This window comes from Nicotiana sylvestris, chromosome 6, assembly GCF_000393655.2.
Source record: "Nicotiana sylvestris chromosome 6, ASM39365v2, whole genome shotgun sequence".
Classification (NCBI taxonomy): domain Eukaryota; kingdom Viridiplantae; phylum Streptophyta; class Magnoliopsida; order Solanales; family Solanaceae; genus Nicotiana; species Nicotiana sylvestris.
Genome location: NC_091062.1, coordinates 171,976,695 through 171,996,710, shown reverse-complemented (window position 1 = coordinate 171,996,710; position 20,016 = coordinate 171,976,695). Strand labels below are relative to the sequence as shown.

The window sequence follows — 20,016 nt, the reverse complement described above, 5'->3', positions numbered from 1 at the left end:
CTTCTCCCCGGAGGTAAGAAGAGAAGGGTTTCGGCACAGTTTATATACAGTTCAGATAATATAAAAGCGGTAAAACACAACATTTAGCACGTTATGCCAAAACATGTAATAAAGATCAGATAATAAAGCCAAATATAACAATTATTCTAAGCTCGAATTCTTGAACCCTGAACCAGTGGTTCTGGGTTAAATTCCCCAGCAGAGTCGCCAGAGCTGTCACACCTCCTTTTTGTGCGCCCGCCCCGAAGGGTTAAGATGCGCGAGGGAGTTTTTCCAATTTAAGTGACAATATTTGAAATGGGATTATTTATTTAATTCAGAGTAGCCACTTGGAAAAGGTTTGGCTTTTGGTGTCCCAAGTCACCGGTTTATCTTGAATCCCAAATCAAGGAAATTTTCGACTTTTCCAAATGAAGTCTGCGAACCAGAAATTCTAAGTAAGGAATTCTGTTGACCCGAGGGAAGGTGTTAGGCACCCTCGAATCCCGTGGTTCTAGCACGGTCGCTTAAATTATTTTAATGGCTAAATATCTGATTTAAATACATGTTGTGACATATGTGCTTTTATTAAGTTTAAACCACTTTTATTATTATCATTTATTTTTATAGAATTGCAACGTCGTGAAAATGCATCTCGAACCACGTCACAATCAATGCACCCATAGTTGTTAACACATTTCGATTTCGTTGAGATTTGAATTTGGGTCGCATAAATGCGCACCCGAATTTAAGAATGTAATTTAATTTAGTCGCACCTAAAGAGTCTAACGCATTATTATCTTTGGGGAGGGCGGTGAAATTTACTATACAGTCCATCCCGAATTCTAAGTATTTTAATATGTACATTCATGAGGGCCCCGCAGTTTGTGCATGTTATTTGGCGAAGCTCGTCTCATTTTTTGAAAGGATAAACCTACAACGACTATATTTTCTATTTGTTTGTCTCTAAAATATAGAAGAAACGAAAATACATGCTAATTGGATAACATACTTGGCCAACTCCGTGTTCTTATTAATTATCATATTAATTATCTCTGAGGCGGGGAATGGTTTCACGCCTTATTCCGGGGGATAACATGCTTCTAATTTAATGAAGAGAATTACATACGGGATTAGTAAAATGCTAAACTCATGCTAACATTCTTCGAGTTGAATTTGAATTAGCTAATTTAAGCTGGATTAGTGGAATTAGTTATTATAAAGCTGTTACTAATAGTAATTCGAACACGGTTCTATAGACTGTTTAACGAAATCAGATTTAATAAAGTTAGCTCGAATGATACAAAAGAAACTATGTTACATTGAGCAAGATTAGAAACAGTACCATATGTACAAAATATAACCAAAGATGGAGTCTAGTTATTGCTATACCAACTACTCGTGCATTTTTACAAATTACATAAGTACATCGCAACTAAACAAACTTAGCCATTGTGAATCACAATAATTAAACCAACTGAGTTTTTAATTAGATACGAAGCTCACTAATGTGTTCTCTATTGAGCTACAAACTAAAGAATTACACAATTTTAACAACATTTATAAAGCTGTAAGTAAAGCAGCGACTGATAAAACTCCTTTGCATCTTTCATTTCATGCTTTTAACTGTTACAGCAGTATGAGATTCAAATGTGTACCTGGAAAATGCTTACAACTGAAGAGGCAGAAAAGTCAGCAGAGCAGTAGTAGCACACACAAAGCAGCAGTACAACAGGACTAGTAAAACCAATAACAACAGCAGCAGGAATCTCCAGGAAAGAATAGAACCCAAGAGGAAGCTAGTAGCTTGAAAAGTAGTGCTTAAAAATCAACAGATAACTAGGCTGCCCAATGAATCCCAACAGTACAAGAGGATTACTAAGATTGCAAGCAGAGACAATAAAACAGTAGTTTTTGATTTTTGAATTTCTGAGCAGAAGACAAAACTGAAGTTCTTTGTTGTGAAACCTAAACTTTAAACACACTAAGGCCTTGGAAAATTCTTCTTTATGATTTTTTAAAACTCTTGCTCTCTTTCTGATTTCCACACCCTCTCTTTTTCTAATTTTTCAGAACTATCTCTTTCTAATTTTCAGAACTAAATGCCCTCAACTTTCTCCCCAGTTTTTTAGCTTCTGTCTCTAATTTCCTCCTCTGTCTGATTTCCCTTCTAATTTAGAACTGTTTTTTTTCTTTTCTTTCCCTTTTTTTAACTAATGGACACTCTTCTCTATTTATAGCTTAGCATCAGACTACCTACAGCCTATTAAACAATTCAAACTCCTCCCATGTTCTCCTGCTGTTCTTCCACTCCCAGATAAAATAAAAGCCCCCTCCCATGATATTCCCCTGACAACAAACTCTTTTCATTATTAAAATGTTTTATCATTTTCTTAAACTAAACTAAACATGGGCAGCAGGAATGTATCCTGACAGCACATGCTGTCCAATTATTCTGATTCCCTAATTTCTGACCAAACACATGCTGCCCAGAGTCAACAGTGAGCACACATGCTGTTAAATTGAACTACAATATGTAATTCTTGCTAACACCAACAGCTAATCAATCCTTAGGTGATTTCTGATTCAAATAAACACACTAACAAGCAGCTATACTCAATTCCTTAATTGGATTCAAACAAAGCTTCAGCAGAAAAATGAATAACATGAGTCAAATTATTACCATTCAAAGGCTGAGACTAATTGACAACATATATCGAATCGACTACGCGAATCACAACACATACAATTGAAACCAATGACCAGAATCCAACAGTATTAATCATGTGATTCAAATTGTACTGACCAAATAAAAGTTGCCCTGGAAACTAATTAATCGACTAAATTCAATTTCAGTCGATTGTATAGTTTATACATATACACATTATCAATAAATGAAGAAAGACTTGACCAAATACAGAGGTCCGGTCAAGGTGGACAGAACAGTCGACAAAAATTCAAAAATAAATCAACTAAACATTTGGACATATGAACAGACATTTAACTATAACAAACAAAAATGAACTGATAAAGAAAAGGAAAACAAAAATACCTTAAAGTCTTGAAAAATCAGAAAGCCTTAGCTCGGATTTGAATCGAACTTTCTTGGGGTTGAACGGACTTTAATCGAAGTGTTCTCAACTGAGAACACTTCGATTAAGGTCCATTAGACCCTAATCTTCTGGTTCAAACGGACACAAATCGGACTCAGGACTTCTAGGGTTCCTAAGGGCAGATTTGGGATTCAGGTTGTCCTGGTTGGATTCGGACCAAACCAAACCTGGTTTGGTCATGAGGGAGGTCAGGGGAGTGTCTGGCATGGATTTGGGGTGGTTTGGTGTAGGTCGAGGTCCGGCTCGAATCTTCAAATGAGGATTCGAGATAGTGGGGGAGGATTCGAACCCACGGTTAGTGGATCTGTGTTCAGGGGGTCGAGGTGGTCCTAGGGTGTTAAGGTGGTGGTCACCGGTGTCCTTGCCGCCGGGTTTACGGTGAGGGGAAAGGGGGGTGGCGCTAGGGTTCTAAAGGGTTTGGGTCTGGTGAGGACGACCTAAGGGCAGGGGGGGTTTGGCTTAGGGCGCGGAGTGAAGGGGGGAGGTTTATATACGGGGTGAGTGATCTTTTATTGGCCATTGGATCGCAAATGATCAACGGCTGTGATCTTTCTACTGAAGGGAACGGTGTCGTTTGGTCTCACGCTGGGAATGGATCAAGCCGGGTTTCATTGGGTCGGGTCAGCTAACGGGTAAAGGAGATGGGACGAGGGCCGTTAGATCAACCTGGTTTGAACGACTGAGATGGGTTGTCCTTGAAACGACGTAGTTTTGGTGTCAAACGACGTCGTTTGGTGGCCTGGGAGATGGGTCGCTTGGACCGGCTGCCTTGGGCTGCTTTTGTGCCTCAAATTTAAAGAAAACAGGCCCAATCCGATTTTTAAACCCATTTGCACTCTTTTTCTTTTCTTTTCTAATTTAAAAACAATACCTAATTAAAGTGAAATTAAACACCCATTAATTAGCACTTAACACAATTATCACACACATATTAAAATATTTAAATAGGTAAAATCACACCATGGCGACAAATAGAATCAAAGATGCATATTTTTGTGATTTTTCTTTTAATAACCGAATTATGGTTTAATTACACACGACATATATTTTTTGTATTTTCGTTTGATAAGACTAAATGAGAATGGACAAAACCACAAATAACTACCAAAAATGTCACGTAAATTCCAAAAATTGCACAGCAAGACCATTTGTTATTATTTTTGATTTCTTTTGGAGTGATTGTCGCGTAAACAAAAATCACGTGCTCACAGAACTGTCCCTCACAAAAATCCCAAGGGAAATGTGCGACGACTATGCGGTCCGCATATCGGTTATGCAATCACATACTTGACCGCATAGTTGACCTCATATTTGACCAACACACTGACTCACTTTGCGGCGATTATGCGGTCCGCATACCTGATTCAGCGTTCTGAGTAGGAAAATTCACGGGGCCTTACACACGAAGTCATAGAGGAACTCACAATCAAGAAGTATCAAAACAATAAGTAAGGGAATCACTTCAATTAAGTCAACTAAGGGTCAATGTAACACGTAAGAATTAGAGGAAAGCTAACAACATCATATGGAGCATATAAAGGCAATTTAAGCAATTAGGAAACCCAATCATAACAGGATACTTTTCACATAATGGACATAAGGGCCTAAGAACCCTAGATCAAATTTCCCATAAATAAGTCTAAGCACACACTCGTCACCTTGCATGCACGGACTACAATTAGCATAGATGACTCAAATCCTAAGGGGAAGTCCCCCACACAAGGTTAGACAAGATAGTTACCTCAATCCAGGTAATTCAATACTCAATTTAGCTTTTCATTTACTGATTCATCAACGCTCGGCTTAATCTAGCCAAAAACGACTTGAATACATCAAACAATGCAAGAGAAAATAATTTCAATTGATAAAACTATGATTCTTATATAATTTGCAAAAAGTCAACAAAAGTCAACTCCCCGGGCCCGCATCTCGGAACCCGACAAAATTTACAAAACCAAACACTCATTCCGGTATGAGTTCACTCATACAAAAATTATCTAATTCCGATACCATTTGGTCATTCAAATTATCATTTTACATTTTTGAAAGAATTCACAATTTTTCCCAAATTTTCCTTTAGATTTTCATGAATTTGATGTTAAATCTAAAATATAATCACAAAATATAGTTGAAAATTGATTATATACACTTACCCAATGGTTTGGAGAAGTTTGGGACCTTGAAAAATTGCCTTTGGAAGTATAGGGTTTGAGAAAGTTGAAAAATGGGTGAAAATCCCGTCTAAAATCTCATTTAACAGGCCTCTGATGTCGCATTTGTGACCCAGGGTATTGCGAACCCTCGCAAATTGCAAACAAAGAAGGGCTGGCAGAAGTCGCATTTGCAAACTGGGCATCGCAAATGCGATGAAAAAGTTCGCATTTGCGAACACACCAGAAACCAACAATTTTTTCCGACACGAAAATGAGCATAACTTCCTCATACGATGTACAAATTCGGTGATTCTTTTTCCTATGGCTCCATAATTTTGATACGGATCTAATGGTTCAATAAAAACTGAATTTGGACCTCATTTTATCAATGTGGTATCATTTTTGTTTGTAGAAAAGACAATGAAGCATCCAAAAACAATCGCAACATAGCCTAAACCTATCTGAAACTCACCCATGCCTCGGGGATCCAAACCAAACATGCACGCAAGTATAAAATATCATACAGACTTGATCATGTTATCAAATCATCAAAATAACATCAAAAACTATGAATTTAACCTCAAAACTCATGATTTTCTAACTTTTCAACCGGACGTCCAAATCACGTCAAATCAATTCCGATTCTCACCAAATTTCACAGATAAGACTTAAATATTATAACAAACATATACCAGGCTCCAGAACCAAAATAAGGGCCCGATGCCAATGAGTTCAAATATTAATTCATTTATTTATTTCCTTTTAAAACCAGCACAACAATCTTCTTCAAAAATTATTTTCTAAGGCTAGGGACTTCGAAATTCAATTCTGGGCATACGTCCAAGTCCCATATTTACATCGGACATCTCGGGATCGTTGGAACACAGATCCGGGTCCGTTTACCAAAAATGGTGACCAAAGTCAACTAAAAACCAAATTTTAACTCTAGAAATTACTATATTTTTCATATTTTCACATAAAAGCTTTCCGGTTCCATGCCCGGACTGCGCACGCAAGTCGATACACATAATATGAAGCTACTCGTGACCTCAAACTACCGAACCGAACATAATTGCTCAAAACAACCAGTTGGGCCGTTACAGGTTTCATCACGTTCTTTAGTGTAGACCACAGTGTATGGCTTCACCTTCAGTATTTCATCACACGAAACCTTGACTTTTGTTTGTCGCTTCATTCTAGAAGTAACCAAACTTTGGAAATCTTTAGAGATCTTCGGAATCTTGGGTGAAGCGGGTGTTCTTGTATTTCGATAATTTCTCTGGAACTTATTCCTCTTCTTTAATGGACCCAATCTCTTAAATACGAAAGTTCTCACAGTTGAATTTCCAAGTCGATCAAAGACAGAAGGCATGTTAGAAGCATCAGATTTGTCTTCTGTAGTGATATAATTGATACTCGTCCTTATTATTGAGATGCGCACTAGTGACAGTTGCTTGTATCCCAAACCTTCACGTGGTTGCCTCATTGCAGCTTTTGATAGGAGCTTCCCTAAATTTGACGACTCATTAGGATTTTATCCAGCTTTTGCAAATAGCCTGTAAGCGTTAGGATCAAAACTTTCATTTGTTCGCTTTGTATGGAGTGCCACATTCTGCAAACGATTTTGGGTCACAAAACGTACAAGTGGCATTGAGGATGCCTTTACTGCCTCAATTCGTTTGACCGGAAGAGTTAACTCATTTAGCATGTTAATTTGGAGATTAGATAATCCACCTTCATCTTTCTTCCTTTTAGGGACATATTGGAGCGTAGGACTTACTTTCTTGCCATAAGACGCAATATTTCCCCTATAAGATTTATTCGCGTTGGGTTGTACCTCCTTAGTAACAGATTTGGCTTCACCAATAGTCACCTCTTCTCTTTTAGTTGTGGGCTTATTATTATTGCTTTTCATGCCATCATTAGCTTTTAGCTCCCTCACAACGCGGTTTTTCAAGTAGAACTTCGCATCGGCGAAGTGTGACTCAGCCTCGGTGAATGGCTCATCATCAGCAACTATTTTCTTCTCGACCTCACCATCGTAGTATTTTAAACATTGATGGTAGGTGGATGGAACTACTTTATTCTCATGTATCCAAGGTCTTCCAAGCAAGATGTTGTATGAAGTCTTTGCATCGATCACATGTAGCCATGCACTTGATTCTATATCTTCAATGGTGATTTACAACCTGATTGAGCCTATGGCTCTTTGACCCCCTTGGTTGAATCCTTATATCATCACACGACTTTCTAAGAGTTCGTTCATGGGAATACCAAGTTCTTTCACAGTGCGAATTGGCAAAATAATCACTGAGGATCCTCCATCAACCAAAATTTGATTTACCCTTTCATCATGCATATAGCCAACCAAGTACAATGGGCAGTTATGAAGAGTGTCACCTAGCAGAAGATCGTTATTTGTGAACGTGACCTTTTCCTCACAAGCATTAACTTCTTGAGGAATGGCCTCGATGAGCTTTTTCGAAGATGGTGCCAACGGTAGGTCATCACTCTTTTCTTCCTCTTTGTCAGCATGGAAACAAGAGGCATCAGTGCCCTCATGGGAAATCTTCGTGCGGAACCAAATTGGTAAGAACTCCTCCAAGGTCACTAGATGCCGTGGCTTTTGAGGACGGTGCACCTCCACTTTTGCCTTCTTCAAATATTTAACTGGATTCCATCTCCTTGGTCTTTTCACCATCATTTTCCTTGTTGGTTGTTCTGTTCATTCTTTTCGTGGGCTCCTTTGTGGTTCCTACGACGAGTCACCAATGTCCAACCTTCATTATCATCAGATTGATTGACTTTAGCTTTGTCGTTCTCCAGTAATTCTTCATCTTTACTTTCTTTAAAACGACATAATTCATCTGGACTGAATGAGCCAAAGGTGATAGAGACTTGGTTTGCGCTTGCTTTCTCATCTTCAATCACGATTTTCTTTTCGCGAGCCAAGTCCATGACTTTGTCCTTGAAGACAAAGCACTTCTCCAAAGGGTGGCTCACAAGTCGATGGTATTTGCAGTAATTTGGGTCATTTGTTTTCCCAGTTTCATTTGGTTGCTTCATCTCTGAAAGCTCAATGAGATTTAACTTGAGGAGTTCTTCAAAAATAGCTGACACATTAGAATCCAGAAATGGGTACTCTTTCTCTTGCATTTCTTTTAGAGTCAACTTTCCACTTGGCTTATCTTGAAAAGAAGTGGATTTCATACTCTGCTTCTTGCTCACCTTCGTTGTGAACTTCACAGGTGATGTGTTGACATTCATAGCTTCTTTGTTTTCAGATTTGAGTACGAACTTGCCGCATTTCTTGACTTCTTTCTTGTCGTTCCCTTTGCGAGGCTCATAGATAGGCAACCTTTCATTTCTAGCGGAGGCCATGCTCAACTCCATGTCATGGGCACGAGTCGTAAGTTCTTTAAATGTGCCAGGCTTGATACCTTGCAAGATGTAGCGTAGTCCTCAGTGCATGCCTTAGATGCACATCTCTATGCCTGAAGCTTTACTAAGCCTGTCTTTGTAGTTAAGGCTTACATTCCTCCAACGATTGATAAAGTTGATAACTGGTTCACCCTTTCGTTGACGAGTATTTGTAAGTTCTATCATACTCACAGTACGTCTTGTGCTATAAAAGCGATTGAGGAATTCTTGCTCTAGTTGATCCCAACTATTAACAGATCCAACCTCGAGGTCCGTGTACCAATCAAAAGCATTTACTTTCAATGAGCGGATAAACTGCTTGACGAGGTAATATCCATAAGTTCCAGCATTGTTGCATGTCTCAATGAAGTGCGCCACATGTTGCTTTGGATTGCCTTTGCCATTAAATTGTTAAAATTTTGGAGGTTGATAGCCAGCAAGCATCTTCAACATATCGATCCTTGAAGTGTATGGCTTTACGTAGGTAAAAGAGGACATGGAAGCGACTTCATATTTGTTTTTATAGTCCCTTCAATGAACTCCTTTAGTTGATTGATTGGAATCATCCCTTCCAAAGAGACTGGAATTTCCTTAGTGGATGCAACTTGTCGTGGGGCAGGATCAATCTCTTGAATTTCTGGGAGTTTGCTCGGTGCATTGGTGGATTCTTCTTCCATCAAGATTCTCACCCTGTCTGTTAGCTTGTCAATTCTAGCCTCTTGATTTTACATGCATTTGGTTAAGCTAGCGATTGCTTCCGTCAAGTTTGCCAACTTCTCCTCTACATATGAAGTGTTTGTCACCATGGCTTGCATGATTGTCGTGGACGATGGAGAGTAGGATGGATTTTCACACAGATTGATCCTTGATTGGCTCACGCTATGTGGTATAAGTGGGGAGGATCCATCACTTGAAGCATCATCATCTTCCTTCACAGCAGAGTGCTTGGATCCGGAGAGGTCAAGCAGAGCAAGAGTTTTCTTGATCTTTTCAGCAACATCGCTTCCTTCTTTAGGTGCATTTGTGGAAGATCTTTCTCCTTTTGTGGATGAAGATCCGAAAACAGGGGTTGATGTGGACAACACTTGGGGTCCTTGTTGTTCTAAAGAGCTTACTTTGCTCCTCGTAATTGGTTCGAAGCTTCCAAAGGTAACATCGAGGATGCTTTTCACATCAGCATAGAACCTTGAGTTAGCAGCCTTGGTGGATGTTGATCTGGAGTTGATTTTCTTTGAAGCCATTTCGATGTTCTTGTACTTTGGTGATTGAAAATTTGAGATGAGAGGTAAAGATTGTCCCACTGGGCGTGCCAGAATTTGTAGACAATAAATTTGCGTCGAGAAAATAAAATCAAGACCGAAAAATATCGCAACAATGGTAGTATTTTATTTCAAATATTTGAGTGTTACAATCTCTATGAATCCTCTGATTCTTCTTTCCAATTGTAAATAAATTCAAGGGCCTTTGAGCTTGATCTTGAATATGTAGTTGTCCCTACAAACGATGATCTTGTTCTTGAGATTTAGCTTGATTGCTTCAACTTGATCTTGATTTGTCCTTCGTTCTTGAGCGTGAACTTGATTTCTTGAAGCTTGAAACTTGTTGAGAAATTTGTGGCGTTTGATCTACGAGCTCTCTCTTGCTTCTTGTTATAACTTCTGCTCTCTTTTCTGAGATATAAAGACCCCTATTTATAGTTGTGGAAGGGAGGAGTTGTGATAAGAACAAACTCTTTCCGACCAATCAAATTGAAGTGTGACATGGTCGGATTTGATTGGCTAGAACATGTCACTTGCACACGTGGCGCGATTTCATTAGTCTTTTAATGTGACCTGGCATGCCTTGTCATTTTGATACGTGGCATGGTCCTATTGGCTCTTCCGCTTGACTTGGCGCGCCAAGTCATTTGACACGTGGCACCAAACTGGGCCTCTAGGAAGATGACATCTTGGGCTTAATGAAGTGGGCTCTCACTTTAGCCCAATTAAATGGGCTAGCCCAATGGATTAAGATTTATTTATTTAATTTATATATATTGGACTTATATAATTAATTCAATTATATTAGCCCATAATATTTATTTGGATTCAAATATATTTTATTTGAAATTAAATTCAAACTTCTTTTGAATTTAAATTCAATAAAATTTTAATTGCCTACAAATATATGCTTGTTTCGTACATTGCCTGGGCAGAAAAGGACTTGGAGTATGTAGCCTTAACGTTTCTTTAATAACTAACTTTAGGTATGACAATTTATCAAGATCTTCCTCATCAAAAGTTGTCTTTCCTTTGAAGACTTGTCCCACTTCACTTTGTGCCTTGGCCATAATTTATGGGTTCCTCATCATTTCTGATAATAGTGGCAGCTGAAGTTTTGTTCCAGCGGCAAACATGTCCTACTTCAACAAAAATAAATATATAAATAAAGACAACAGATTCGTACATATCTAAGGTAGTAATAGACAATCCAATGACAATAGTGTACAAATTAAAATGGTTAAGGAGAAAATATACAGAGATCACTGCTTTTATGTGATCATTTGTGATTGGAATAGTTTCCTTAATTCTTAGGAGAACATCAACCAAATCTTCACCTCCAAACTCACCATTTCCCTTACATCCAAGTGCTCTCTTCATAATATGCTCATTAATGATGTTCTCCAGAGCTGCATCAACCTTCTGATGCAGCTTTAACAATCTGGATTTCACCCCACTCATCTTGTAAAGTAACCTCCAAGAAGGGAACAAATCAGCCACATCTAATCCTTCTAATGAATCCAGCACTTCCCTTAACAAGTTGATTAACTTGTCTTGATATTTGTCTACTTTTCCAAAGGCTGATCTACATGACACAGAGTTTGTAAACCGAAGAATTTTTTCTGTTATGTTGGCAACAGAACCATTCATGGAATGAACTGATGAAACGAGACTCAAAATCTCATCATTCCTAATTGAACTAAAAGACTTAACCATCTTGGCACTTAGAAGTTCTGTAACACATAAGTTACGCATTTGTCTCCAATTGTCACCATATGGTGCAAATTCAATGTCCTTACCATTGTAAGTAATAATATTTATGGATGTTAGTTGTGGTTTAACAGCGAAGGCATGTTCGTGAATGTTGAAAACTTCTTTAGCCACAATAGGTGATGATATGACTACTGCAGGAATTTTTCCAAGTTGCAAATACATGATAGGCCCATACTTTCGTGCTAACTTTCTAAGAGTGCGATGTGGAAATGCTCCTCTCAAGTGATGGATACTTCCAATAAGTGGGAGTCTCCATGGACCGGGAGGCAACTTTTGTTCTGATTTTCTCCATTTGCCAAATAGAATAAAAAGGAAGGAGAAGAACATGAGGAGTGCAACAAAGTTGATAGTAGAGGAATAAGTCTCCATTTCTTAACAGTAACGAAGGACTTTTGATGTATATATTGTATTGCTTCGGCTAATTTTCGCGGTCTTTTATAATGGTTCAAACAGCTGAAGTCGTAAAAAAGCTAGCAAGACAGATTCAATGCGTAATAACTAGTTCAGTTAAATGATCTAGAGAAGCCATACCAAGGTATGGAACCAGGTGCGGTTATCAAGGCGCATTCAATTTATAACCACTTTCGTCGCAACTTACACTTCCTACTTAATTTTTGTCATGGCAAGTGAGACATTGGCAGTTGGTGAGCCTAAAAATTCATGCTGTAATCTTGCGCCGAATTGTCGTGTCCCGAACCTACCGATTGACAAGCCTACTACCACTTTACAAACTTAATGCAGTTTTCATAGTTCTTACTTTTAGAGACAAGTTTATCTCTTGCTTTTCTTTTCCTTTTAAATAAATGATTTATATGCACATAAATTTTGAATTAGCTTAGCTAGCATTTTCTGCCGTAGAAGAATTGATATATTTTTCTATAATAGAGTAGTAAATAACATGGTAGTTTACTTCCTGCAATGGATGATGGTCTGAACAAAAAGCTTTATTGCTGTCTGTTACCCAAATGGGTAAATCACCTAAAAACTCCAAGGTCAATGACTCAAGGCCAAACAGCTGAAGGTTAAGAAAACCAAGCCCCTGCGAAGGAATTGCAGCTCGAGTGCGTGGACGATTGCTCTCTTCATTGATATTGGAAAAGAGGGGGACCAAGTATCTTGAGATTTTATTACTGGCCGCTGGGGCAGTGGATCCAAGAAACGTGCAGCTTAAGGTCCTGTTGACCTGAATTTGTTACTATTATCAAGTAAAGATGAGGAGAGTTGAATGACGGAAGCATCACCTATTAAGTACTCCCTCCATGCCTCCATATACAACTTTCTAATTTAAAAAATAATTTTAGGAAAACTTTACCCTTTTTTATAGATACACAATTGCCATGATATGTTTGTTGAGATACAAGAAAATGACATTGCTTAGTTGGGTTGTCTTTCTTTTACTATTGGGCCCTGAGCCCACATTGTATGTATTTTATGAGTTATGGGCTGGCCCATATATAGAGGGAAATTATTATTTTGTAGATACATACTTTCATATTCATTTTTTCTGACGAGAAGAAATAACAGTTTTGGAAACTTCTGTCTCTCTCTATCTATCTCACCATCTCATCTTCTTCGATCTGCTCAACAATGGAGTTTTATCATGGTATCAGAGCCCAGATCTAGATAGATCGAGAAATTTTCTCTCGTACGATGTTACCCTCATTTATTTTCATTGGAGTTTTGAAGTTCCGCTGTCTCTTTGATTTTCTTAGTTTTTCCTGCGAGTTTTCATCGGTATTTTGAAGTTTTTTCGGTGTTAATGACAGAGATGAGTGCCTTCTTAATATCACTTCAGTTTTCTTGGTGACTTCATCAATCTTCTTCTGGTATTATCTGAAGGTTTTCTTCCGACGTAGGATTTGGTTGGTTTCTGCTTTTCCTCATTCAACCAGGGTTTGCACATCCCTGTGACTTCTGTTTTTACAAAGGGCGTTGTTCCTTCCAGTCGCGAAGGAAATTTGGTAACCCTAGTTATCTCTCCTTATTATTTTGTTTTGTGTGTGCATTTTTTCCTGATTAATTTTGTAGAAAAATGCCAAATAATGATGATTCTACATCTGCATTACCAACTGCTACTCCTGTCTCCCGTTCTACTTTTCATGAGGATGATTATACGCATCCATGTTATCCCTTTTATGTCCATCCATCTGATATTTTGGGGTCATCTTTATTTTCTGTACCTTTTGATGGTACTGGGTATGGGAGTTGGAGACGAACCATCCTTGTAGCTTTATCTGTTAGAAATAAACTGGATTTCATAAATGGATCTTCAATTAAACCTCCTAACAGTTCTCCCTTGGCGAGACAGTGGCAGAGGTGTAATGATGTGGTTGTCTCTTGGTTAACCTACTCCTTGTCCAAGGACATTGCTCATAATGTTGAGTACTCTAAACTTGCCAAAGATATTTGGAGTGAGTTGGAGGAAAGATATGGTCAAGCAGATGCTGCAAGGGTATTTGAGCTTAAGAAAAAACTTGCTCATATCTCACAAGGATCACTTGATATTGCTTCATATTTCAACAAAATTAAGTAATTATGGGATGAAATTTATGCCTTGTCAATTACTAGTGTCAGGTCTTGTAGTAATTGTGGTTTCAAATCTGACTATCAGAAAGATGATGATATTCAAAAGGTGTATTAATTTTGATGGGTCTCAATGATGTATATGTGCAAACTAGAAGCAATATTTTCATGATCAAACCTTTTCCATCTGTGAGCACTGTTTATAGTATATTGCTGTCAAATGCGAAGCAGAGGCAGGTCTCTACCTCTCCTCAGTTTCTCCCTACATCTGCATCTTTCAATGCTGGGGTCTCGAAGCAAGGTTTTCCTTCCAGAGTCAGTTTTGATAGTCAAACACCTCTTACATGCAAATAATGTAAGAAACCAGGTCATACTATTTACAAGTGTCGCGCCCCCTTTTTTCTCGCGAAATCGGGTTTATGACATTTGGGAGGACAACTCATTCCCTTTTGGGAATTTGGGTTTGCATTTAAAGAGCCGTCACCTAATGATTAAGGTGCATTAGGACATCAAGAAAGTTTGATTCGAGTAACCAGAGATTGGGTAAGAGCTTGAAATTATTCCAAGGGGAAGGTGTTAGGCACCCCTCAGAATCCACTAGTGTGGTTCCCGGCTAGACTATTGTTGTGAATTTAGATGCAAATAACATGTAGACAAATAGAACTTCAAATAAGAAGGGGATTTTCGCATAATGGTTACAAACAAAATTGAAAAGAATTAAAAGGAAGCTGATTTTCTTAAAAGAAATAGTTTGAAATATTTAGAAGAAACAAAGAAACAAAAGGGAAAATGGGGGTCCTAGGTTTATTTATAATATGGATCACCCCACACAACATCCGGTAATCATTCCTCAGTGAGGGGCTACACGAGACGTTATAGCGTGGTCATCATATACATATCTACCCTTCCCACCCCGTTGAGGTATTAAAGCGCGAAATGATCTCGATTACTTATTGCATGCTATTACCCGTCCCAATCCTATCAGTCCGGAGGCATTTAGGACTACTAATCCTAAGAGGGAGGGATATTAGGCTTATTTGTGGTTTCAAAGGTAAAATTCTAAGGCGACATACAAAAAACATGTATAACAAGTTGGGGAAAGCACATAACAAGTAAAAGGCTCAGATATACCCCCTCGAACAAAGAAAGCACCTAATTAACATGACTTTCACATACTGTTTATAGTCTGAGAAAGAATTCATAGGTTGAGGCAGACTGATTTGTTACATAATTCAGATAAGATGCCCGAATCAGGCCTGCCTGCTATCTGTAGTTAATAGCACAGATTCAGTTTATAACTTCACCCTAAGGCTTGCCTAAGTGTCGGACAAGGATCCTATAATCATGGTATCTACTGAATTCAGAAAACAATAAACATAATACGTACTAGTTAAAAGGGTTGTCAGATTACTATAGAAAGCAAGTATTTTACGAAGGTTATAAATTCTGCCACTGATGATACTTGTTACTACTTGGTTTTAGCTCTAGACGTGAATGAAGCAATTCAGATTCGATTAATAGTTCCTATAGACATGATTTCTATGCGTTGTTGATTTTAAACCTTTTATAGACATGGTAAAATGCAAAAACCTTATAGGCATGATATCTAGGTGCTGAATTTTGTTTAAGACATATGAACATGATTGCTAGATGAAAAAAAATGGATATACAAGATTCAGAAGGACCTATAGGCATAATTTCTATATGCATATGTAGAATTCAGATTTCCAGATACTTATGGACATGATTTCTATATGAGAGAATGCAGAATTCAAAAATACCTATAGGCATGATATCTATGTGAGAATGCAAAATTCAGAAATACCTATAGGCATGATATCTATGAGAGAATGCAAAATTCAGATATACCTATAGGTACGATATCTATCCCTTGCATACATAGTTATCCCTCCCTTTTCACTATCCATCCCCAAATGTTTATTACAAAATTATTATAGCCCAAAATAGAGTAAAATACATCAGAAAAAATAAAAGTAAAAGTACAACCAAAAGAGAGCATGATTCAGACTTCATGTCTGAAATATGAGGTAAACCAACTCCATAAGATCAAGATCCAAAGCCTTTCTCTCATTCGAGTGTGTCAAAGTTCCCTAAGAGCCTCAAAAGGACTCCGAGCAATGCTCACACCCAAATGTATTATTAGATTAGGATAAGTGCAGTGTGGAAGGGCCAACCCTCAAGTGTCCAAGTTCAGAGGGAACTCAAGGTCCCAAGGCAATGCCCACAAGAAAGGGGCATAACTTAAAGACTGAGAGGGAGTGCAAGTGTAGAAAAGAATTTTGAGAGAGGGAAAGGGGAAGAGAAACAGCTACAAATAATTACACGCATGGTTACAGGGGAACAAGGAGGTTGCAAAGAGCCAAGGGCAGGTTGTGGGCATACCCAACAATGGTGAACGCTAGCACACCCATAAGCCTGTTAGAACACACTATTAGATGCTAGGATGCCAAGGGATCAAGCTTAATTCATGGACAATAATTTGCGTATTGCCATGCCTTAAGCCATAGCTCAAACACATAGGGGGTAGGGGTTTGTAATTCATAAATAGAAACAGGCAGAAAGAAATCAGCATGCTAATTTAAGTGTTGAACTGTACAAAAACAGTAAGTAGGCATGGATGCAGGAGCAGTAAATAAACACATTATCGTGGTGCTAAAGCTTAAATCAGAACATACCAGTTTCAAATAAACAAATAGAGAAAAACAGTAGGTCTTGTAAACAGGCCACGGTGCAAGCAAATAAGAGAGAATACTATTGTGTGTAAGGTAGTTTCAGAAGAAAACTATGAGTGAGGGATCAATGCCTTGTGCTAATGAAAGAGTAGTGTATTTATAGTGTGAAAAATAAGCAGCAATAAGGTAAGAAAACAATTAAGGGACTAGGGTATCAATTAAAAATCAATCAATACAAGATTTCCCTTAATTAACCAACTCAGATTCAAACGGGAAAACTATTTAAGGGAAGAAATCAAATAAACATCTTGTGCAAAGCATGAAATTAGGGGTAAATACATAAGAAGTTATTTAAGGGCAGAATTTTGAAATACACGGTTACCAAAATAAGGTAAGAAAAATCAATTAGTAGCCAGTAAATCAAAGATCGGAGATTTTGTGATCACTGGTCCATGAGTGAACCAAGTCAGAAAAGCTGAGAAAAGTTTTAACTTAAGTCGAGTCATAGGGAAATCAGCAAACAAGGAAAGAAATCAATAAAACCTATACAAAAGGTAGTCTGAACTAATCACAAATTTGAAAGCCATTTTAGAGGGAAGTTCAGCACATATAAAGAGCATACAAACATGCTAAGCCAAAAGAAAATGACGTGTCATTGCAAAATCAGTAGATAATAGACTACAGGAGCATGGTAGTCACATAGGTTAGCAATGTAGAAGAGAAGTAGCATCAAATAGCATACAAAAGGTCTAGTGTAAAAGACCTTAGAAGAGTTTAGTGGAAAATCAAAATTGCTTAAAGAGACAGAGGTTAAAAGATTTTGAGACTCAGTTGAGAAACAAATTCAGAAACTCGAAATAGTTAGGGTTTATGAAATCATACGGTTTTAAAGATGAAGAAAAAATACATCACATAGACAATGTTCTCAAACCCAGATGAACCCCAAATTCTAGGGTTTTACCATCAATCGAGTGCCGAGATGAGAGGACAAGTAATTAAGAAGAAGATACTAATCCAAAACAAGTTCAAAGATCTCAGAAGGAGGCTGGGGCCTTCGACATGTTTTTTCAGTAAGGGAAACTCATGAGAAACATAGTAAAAGAGTAACATACGAATTACAGTAGAAGAGCTCAAAGAAACATAGTAGAAGAAGCTAATAAGAAACATAGTAGAAGAAGATTAATCAGAACACAGTAGGAGAAACATTGTAGAAGAAACTAATTAAGAACACAGTGGAAGAAACTCAAAGAGAACACAGTAGAAGAAACGTAGTAAAAAAACACACAAAAGAAAAAGAAAATCAGAGAAGCCTCTAAATACCTCAGAAACCCTAGGTCGGAAAAAAAAGGGTTTTGAAAACATAGCTTTGAAAGTAATATCAAGAAATTGTTTAAAAACTCAGGGAAAACACGGATCTGGAACAGATATAAAGAGATCAGAAAAACGTCAAAAGCTAGGGTTTCAGTGGAACCCAAATGGCAAGAAAGGCCTGGATCAAAGAAGGAGGAATCGAAGCCAGGCTCGAAACAGACATAGCCTGCCGGAGCAAGGCCGGAGATGGCCATAAAACTTGAATCAATGAGGCCTGGATGAAGCTTCTTTGTGGTCAGGCCATGAAACCTCAGCAAACGAGCGTGTATGCACCATGGAAGGTTGGTAGGTGGTGAGATCACCATAGAGAGAGAGAGTCGTTTGGTTTAATTTAGGAAGGGTGAATGGTGGCTGTTGATCATTTTGATCAACGACCTAGATTAAATGGGGATCCGGGCGGGTTATTCAAATGGGTATTGGGTCGAGTAGATTTAGGATTTGGGCTGGGTAATTGGGTTTAATTAGCTGTTCAAATCTGGTCAAAAATTGAAATGAAATGGGCTAACATTTAAATAGCCACTTTTTCCCTTCTTTAATTTATAAAAATAGTAAAATAATTTCTGGGAGTAAATTAAAGGCAGTAAAATGATAAATAATACATAATTATCCAATTAAAAATACTGAAGTTAATTTTATAAATATAAACACCATTAAATCTTAAAAAGGCTAATATCGCAATTACGTGCAATTTAGCTTTAAAAATACTAAATAAATTTATAAAAAATATACAAAAATTATCTTAGATACATTTAATACAAATATGAAAATACAATAGATGAATCACCAAAAATGATAATTTTGGGAATAATTATTGGATTTTTCTTCCTAAAATAAGGCAATAAATTGATTTAAAAATCCTTAAAATTAAGAGAAAATTATTAAAACCTTAGGACATACTTATATATGCATATTCATGCTATTTTGAAAGTATTTTTCATATTAAAATATACAAAAAAAAATAGGTATTAACAGTTGCACCTATTTACTTGGGAAGGATGAAAGAGTTGTCGGGTAAAGATATGATGGCCAATTTTGACCGCACGAAAGGGTTCGAGGAGAATTATGCTGTACTTTAGTTTTTGAGCTGCCTACATATCCCTGGTTTTACAGGAATCAGGCCATATGTATTTCAGGATCAGTCGGCGGAGTAGGCTTGATGGAAACTTTCAAGAACGGACACAATATTCAGGTTGGGGTGGATGGCTGAAATCTGATAGGGATGCAGGAACTGGAGTAGGATCGCTCCTGTTGAGATGGCCTTTGCTCGCCGGTTTACCAACAAATAAACAATACAAGTATATATTGTGCATAAAATTAAACATGATGCAAATTCCCGTCGGACCATGAATGTTTGTCCTTGGACGGTTAGGATGACGTCTTCAGACCATGGTATCCTAGGCCATGAAGTGTATAATAAAAGATTCGCAGGCCATGAAATGATGTTCTCGGGCTATGAGAATGATGCCTTCGAACCATGATGGCTTTGAATAATGATATGCAAGAGATTAAAAAGGAAAAAGAGGGGGGGGAGGGGGCTCAGGCCATGACATGGTGTTCTCGGGCTATGAAAATGGTGCCTTCGAACAATGACGCCTTTGGACAATTTCGCGATCTTTCAGCCCGTGAAATGCAACAGGTGGCGATCTTTCAGCCCATGAGATGCAAATGTAGAGGTGGTGATCTTTCAGCCATGCAAATATAGAGGTGGCGATCTTTTAGCTAATGCAAATGT

The 20,016-nt window shown here is 37.9% G+C and overlaps 1 protein-coding gene and 1 pseudogene across 1 annotated transcript; one reads left to right on the top strand and one right to left on the bottom strand.

The window, feature by feature from the left end:
• LOC138872097 (premnaspirodiene oxygenase-like) overlaps positions 1–12,066 on the bottom strand; it is an 88,517-nt pseudogene extending 76,451 nt beyond the window's left edge.
• Positions 12,067–13,729: 1,663 nt separating this feature from the next.
• LOC138871688 (uncharacterized) lies at positions 13,730–14,230 on the top strand. The gene has a single exon (XM_070149584.1). The coding sequence runs from the start codon at positions 13,730–13,732 to the stop codon at positions 14,228–14,230; it is 501 nt and encodes a 166-aa protein (XP_070005685.1).
• The last annotated feature ends 5,786 nt before the right edge of the window (positions 14,231–20,016 follow it).